This window comes from Trifolium pratense, linkage group LG3 (genome assembly GCF_020283565.1).
Source record: "Trifolium pratense cultivar HEN17-A07 linkage group LG3, ARS_RC_1.1, whole genome shotgun sequence".
In the NCBI taxonomy this organism is placed as follows: domain Eukaryota; kingdom Viridiplantae; phylum Streptophyta; class Magnoliopsida; order Fabales; family Fabaceae; genus Trifolium; species Trifolium pratense.
The window spans coordinates 36,247,084-36,253,615 of NC_060061.1; the positions used below are offsets into that span (position 1 = coordinate 36,247,084).

Below are 6,532 nucleotides of genomic sequence, written 5' to 3' on the forward strand. Positions count from 1 at the left end.
AGACACTCAAGTCATAACATGTGTGTAGGAAAGGTTCAACCATACGTGTCGATACATCCTCATGGTCTTGTTCAAAGAAGAAAAAAAACTCCCTCTTGTTCCTATTTTAAGAAAAAAATTGATGTACTTTTCAGGTTCTTGTTTTTATAAACTAAAATAAAATATCCCTGCATGCAACTAATTGAAATCTATTTAAGAAGTTGACATATACTAATAAACATTTTTTTCATACACAAAATCAAACTCTGGAACAAATTGTTAAGGAACAGAAGTACCAATCACTTTTCATCTTTATTATATGAAAAAGAAACTCTTTTCAAAGTAGAATTATTTTGATACGAATATATTTAGCAAAAGTTCACATAGTGAATATAAATCCTTTATTACTAAAGATATATTTAAGAGGTGTATTGGATTTGAATTTCAAGGAATTTTAAAAGATATTTTGATAATTGATGGAAAAAGAATCTTGTTCTATTGAAGACTTTTATGAAATATTTTAGAATAAGATTTAAATTTTGTGTAACACTAAATAAGTTCCTTGTAATTGATGGTTTTTGTAATTTTTGTTCTTATATTACACTAGTCTTTAGTGGGAAAAAGAAACTGATAAAAAATGAAACATTAGACGTGACAGACATTTTCTTGCTCGATGGTAGAACATTTCCAAGGTCATGAAGTGGTCCCAAAAACTGTACAGCAGTGGATTTGATCCTAAGATATACAAATATATGGATCCCTGTTGTAGATCATTGATTATTATACAACAACAACTTTATGCAAATGAAATACCAAAAAATAGAAGAAACACAGGAAAAAATGCTAAAAAGATATATCAAGTCCTAAATCATTCTTCATCACATTATAGGATGCCAAAATCAAATGAAACTGATTATTACTTGCTCCTAAATAATAAATCCATTGAATGTCCAATTGTTGACGGCTTGAATGGTCGCATAAATTTCCATGACGACGATGATGATGGCATCTGAGATTCTTCTTTTTTAGTTTTTGTTCCTTTGTGAGTTCCTGTACCATCTTGACTTCTAGTAGGATCAGATGGTTTTATATTGAATATTCCTGAGTTAAAGGATGTGTCTGGTGCACCAAATGAAGCAGGTCCTTTATTTGATTCATCTTGTGGATATCCAACAGCTCCATCTTGATGAGGTGGTGGAAATTTCTCACTCTTGCTTTTTGCATTTGCATGGGTCACTACTCTCCACCTCTGCAGTGAGATACACATGTAATGTTTGCTCAATGCAGAATATAAGACACTATTTTAAAGTTAAAAAGCTCAATTCACCATGAGAGAATCATTAAGTCAAACAAAATTTCTCACGAAATTCAATGTCTTTATATCAGAAGAAAACAAAAAACCAATCAGCAATTGGACATGATCAGAGAATCCCAAGTAAACAAATGCTGAAGAATCTTAGTCTCAAGTTCCAGGTGACATTATGATTTATAAATACCAAATAAATACTACTAGTAAGATTTAATGGAAAGGTACTTAAATTAGTCAGGAGTGTATGTCGGTACACATGAATATAAAATACTTAAGGACATTCATTATTCATGAAAGTGTGTGACATGCTAGAACTTGGTTAAAAGAACAGGAAATTAAAATTAACTACAGCCAAATTGTGTAACATATGCAGCGTATAAAATAAAATTTGAGTGTCAAGTACTAACGGACAAACGTGACTACATGTTTGACTTACATCTAAGTTTGTTTGGTTCTCTGCATTAGCTTCTGGCGCCGGAATAGCTCGACTACGATCACGTGCTCTGGCTCTTTTGGTACCATCAACTCCATTAGATTTTCCATTTAGTGCTTTTTGCCTGAGAATGAAATGAAAAATATCTGAGAAACTAGACAGAGTCAATCAAGAAGTTAAATACACGAATAAGAAAAAATAAGACGACCTTCTAGCTTCTTCATCTCTCATTTTTACGTCCAATTCTTTGCTCGGAGGATACTTTGGCAAACTCGACGGTTCACTAGCATAGGGCTCGGTGGTAAAAAACTGCAGAGAGAAAACAGATGTGAAATGTGTTACATCTAAATTCTCAAATATATGGTTAATCCACAAGGATTACTTACTTCATGATTTAGAGCAGCTGAGGCAGTGCCACGACGGTCAGGATCTATTGCAAGAAGAGTTTCAATTAGAGGAAGTGAAGATGGAGGAAAATCCTTGAATGTTTCTGAGATACAACGTTTATATGGCTGCTGTGGCTTAAAGATTGTAGCATTTGGCAATTTATGCTTCCTCCAATATTCCTCAGCAGGAGAGCCACACAACTTAAAAATTTTGTGCAGTTGTTCAACCTAGCCCCAAGCAACCCAAAAGTCAGTCATACATCATCCTGAAAATACGCATTTCAAGAGCAAAAATAAAAGACATCTCACTGCAGATAAAGGAAATTAGTGAAGGTTAAACTGCAACCCAAATTTTTTTTGTAGCAGAAACTGAATATCATAGCAACTGTCCTAAACGAAATGAGAGACGAATTAAAACCCGAATCTTTTTAATTCGTCTCTGACCATTTTCTTTTAGATGAATATCATAGCAACTTGGTTGGTGTCTAGAGAATTTTCAATTAAATGGTCAGAGAAAAAATACTGCCAGCACACAAGACCTCAAAAGGAACAAGATGAACCACAGGCAAACTACTGAATCGAGTACTTTGAAATACTTGAAAACAGATCAAAAGCATCACGATTAGGATTTAGTGTTCTACACTTAAACAGATCAGAAGCACCTATAAACATGTTGAAGAGCAATACCTCTGTTCGGCCAGGCATGATTGGCTTCCCAGCAAGTAGCTCTGCCAAAATGCAACCCGCGCTCCAAAGGTCAATTCCTACACCATAAAATGTAGCCCCAAGAAGAAGCTCAGGGGGTCGATACCAAAGTGTCACAACTCTGCTTGTCATGCACTGTTTTTTATTAGGATTATAGAAAGTTGCCAGTCCAAAATCTGCAATTTTTAGGATTCCTTCATTGTCAATTAGCAGATTGGAACCCTTGATATCACGGTGCAATACTCCTCGACTGTGGCAATGCTCAAGACCGGAAAGTAATTGCTTCATAAAACATTTGACCTGTCATAGAGAAAATACTGAGAGACATTTAGCCTTTCAGGTTTTCCTTTAACGTTTTATCATAATATGAACTAGCCTCGCTTCCATTCCATCTAGTCTCACTGATAATTAAAAAAGCAACCCTGCTTCACATCACTCCATTAAGTCCTAAATGTAAAAATCTCCATGAATAAAGTAATAAGCCTTATATGATTTAACATTCATATTGCGGTCCTCCCTATGTGACGAGCAAACTTTGTTTTCCCTTTAAAGAAGGGGTAGACTAAATATGAAAAAGTGTATTCATAACAACCAAATAATCTATACTAGGCTTCTCAACAGCCACAAAATATTACTACAGATATATTATTTGAAATATAACAGTTTACTTAATTAAAATTCTTTCCATATAAAAACATTCTAATATTAGGTAATAACCCCACTTTCTGCAGTTCAAAGCAGTTGCATCCAATTGAAAGTTAATTTGAAAATATTTCATACAAGAAGTTTTTTTAGACAAATAATATATCATGTCATGTGAGAAGCTTGGACAAATATAGATTCATGAACCATGAAATAAATGGAAAACTAAATATGGTTAGAATAGTGAAGGGGACCCAACCCAACAAACAAACATCCCCTAGAAAAGCCTATAGGATCAAGATCAAAAGCCTACACTCAACTCAACTAAGAAAATTAATGCAAAACAAATGAAAGAACTTTATGTCTTTAATTAAACACAGCAATAATGAATCAAAATCAATAAATTATAACCTCTCTTATGCCTAAATTTAATCATCATCACTAGTAACAAACATGAGGTTAAAATCATAGTAGTAAGTACCTGAGGTTCAGTAAACTTAACACCTTGGCTAGCTGAAAGCCCTGCAAGATCATGTACCATATACTCAAATACCAAATAAAGACTACATGACATTCTAGAAGTAACCAATCCTTCAAGCTTTAAAACATTTGGATGATCAAGTTTTCTCAAAACAAGTATCTCTCTTGCCATAAACTTCACACTTTCTGGCTCCAAATTATCAAATCTCACTTTTTTTAAAGCCACTATCTTCCCTGTAACTAAATCTCTAGCTTTATACACATTACTATAAGTACCTTGCCCAATCTGAACAAACAAAAACACAAACACAGATTCAATAAAAAAAAATCCATTTTTTAAATAAAAAAAAAAAAATTCATTTTTTTTATTTATTTTTTGAATCGGTTTCAGAAATGGAAGCACCTTAGAAAGTTTTTCAAACGTGTTGGCACGACGAGGAGTCCAATCTCCGATAGCTTCACCGGCGACGGCCATTAACCAAGACGGCCAACCTTGTTGATTCAACGCAAGTGGATCCAGTATAGGTTTCCGACGCTCTATCGCCGGAAGAGTCCCCGGAAAATCACCGGTGTGCCGATTTTTATGCTTCTCACGAACCGTAACGACATTATTAACTACTTCAGAAGAACCGTTACCGTTACGCTGATCTTTCCGGTGACGGCGTTGATCTCCGTCACCGGCCGGCGTTCCAAGCACGCAACCCATCTGTTAGATGAGGAAGCTCAAAGTAACGGAAAAATACATGGAATCGAAAATAAGTAGGTTTGGAAAATCTCCGTCGTGTACGGCGGCGAGTGGAGAATAACGGTGGTTTGTACAAAGATGGAAAAGTAAAGAAAAAAGGCTATAAACTTTTAGTTGAAAGGTTTGAGTGAGTGAAAAAGAAAGAGTAATGAATAGAGAGGTGTGATTCTCTGCTACGCATGCACGTTGAAGAAACGACACGGCAAGACGATGAAATCACGTAAATGCCACTGCGTCTGAAAGTCTGAGCTGGTGTTGTCAGTTAAATGGTGGCTCTGAGAGAGAGAGAGAGAGGTGAGAGAGTCCAAAACAACATGAAGTACTTTTGTGTTGGAAGACCTTTTCAGCTTCGGTAGAGTTTAATCTCTCGAGTCTGATAAATTATAGTAGATGCTTACTCGAGATATTTTAGATACTATATTTTACCTTAACGTGAATAAACAGAGTGTGATATTTCTACCAACTGAACTATGTTCACGGTGATTTATCATCTGATTTTGAGAATAAAAAGGTCAAGAGGATATAAAAGAAAAACAAAGGAAAATTATATTGGCTTTCATTTTCGGAGAAAAGAAGGTGTTTTGTTGTTGGTAATAAAAAAAACAAAATTCTAGAAATAATTCTTGATATTTGACTTTATGGTTGAACGGTTTGCTTGAATGAATGAATTGATGTAAATTGTTTTGATGAATTTAGGTGTAAATATTTAATGGGGACTACAACCAATGGAGAACGTAGTTAATGGTTTGAAATAAATTCTCAAAAATTCAAGATTGAAAATTCTGACACATGAAGTTACTTCCACCTACCATCTCCCGCGTAATAAATAATATTTCTACCATATAAAGTAAATTTTGTTGTTGCATTCATTGCTCTAAACTAAACAGGGACAAAGTGGACATGGAAACTTTCACCATAAAATGACCAATTTTATTTTACTGTACTTTTTCATTTTGGTACCACTTACCAGTACTCTTTCACTTCACTTACTATATTTTTTGGGTAAATAAAACAAAAAATTACTCCTTCACTTTCACAGTTTCACTTACATATACTCCGTACTCTGTTTTTAACAGATAATAAAATTGGCGAAATTTAATTAATTAATATCATTGTACTTAGTTTCATAAAAAATTTTTATGGAAAATACTAATAAATATAGTGGTAAATTTAGAAATTTTCTTTGATGGGGCTAGAAAATATTCTCTTCTGTACTTTATTATAAGATCTTTCAACAAATTTTAGAGATTTAATAAAAAGGTTGTAGTAATAAATTTGTCAAAGATTAGAGATATTTTTGTAAATAAATTATGAAGAATAAGGGTATATGTTAAGAAATGAAATATAAAAATTATTTTTTTAAATAAATTACTTTTTAATTAGGTGAACACTCCGGTACACATATTATGTGGACATGTACCGGTACACCGCTGAGATGTATAATTTTAATTGGTCCACGCGTAATGATAATTTAACATATCATTTCAAGACTTATTTAAATATGAGTTTTCTAAATTACTATTTTAATTTCCAGAAATTTCAAAATGACACCATAAGAATTTTTGTAATTTAAAACTCTTATAACATGTGTTTCAAGTAATTTTGAAACATTTCCTCTCTTCCCTGTATGTTCTTCATTCCCCCCTTCCTCTCTCCACGGCGTCGTTCTTCTTCCACCGCCGAAATAATACTTTTTAGGGTTTTTCTTGTCTCTCTGTGTTTTAATCTTCTATTTTTAGGTTTTTTTCAAAGGTTGGGAAATTGGTCTTCTCTTTTATTCATGTTGCTGTTTATTGTTTGTGTTGTGATGAAAAGAATTGGCTATTCAGTTAACTAAAGGATTTTACACCGTG

At 33.6% G+C, this 6,532-nt stretch overlaps 1 protein-coding gene across 1 annotated transcript; it reads right to left on the minus strand.

Moving 5' to 3' along the window:
• Positions 1 to 680: 680 nt before the first annotated feature.
• LOC123917988 (probable serine/threonine-protein kinase At1g54610) lies at positions 681 to 5,496 on the minus strand. Its single transcript, XM_045969914.1, has 7 exons — positions 4,338 to 5,496; positions 3,936 to 4,220; positions 2,795 to 3,112; positions 2,108 to 2,335; positions 1,930 to 2,030; positions 1,725 to 1,845; positions 681 to 1,228 (listed from the first exon to the last, which is right to left on the minus strand). Exons 1-7 carry the CDS (start codon positions 4,638 to 4,640, stop codon positions 896 to 898), a joined length of 1,689 nt encoding a protein of 562 aa, XP_045825870.1. The 5' UTR covers positions 4,641 to 5,496; the 3' UTR covers positions 681 to 895.
• Positions 5,497 to 6,532: the final 1,036 nt, after the last annotated feature.

Excerpts from the sequence above, each read along its gene's own strand:
- LOC123917988 (XM_045969914.1), bottom strand. The coding sequence starts at position 4,640 with ATGGGTTGCGTGCTTGGAACGCCGGCCGGTGACGGAGATCAACGCCGT. Across the intron at positions 2,031-2,107 it reads CAGCTGCTCTAAATCATGAA|TTTTTTACCACCGAGCCCTA; the intron begins GTAAGTAATCCT and ends TTCTCTCTGCAG. Across the intron at positions 1,229-1,724 it reads AGAACCAAACAAACTTAGAT|AGGTGGAGAGTAGTGACCCA; the intron begins GTAAGTCAAACA and ends ATCTCACTGCAG.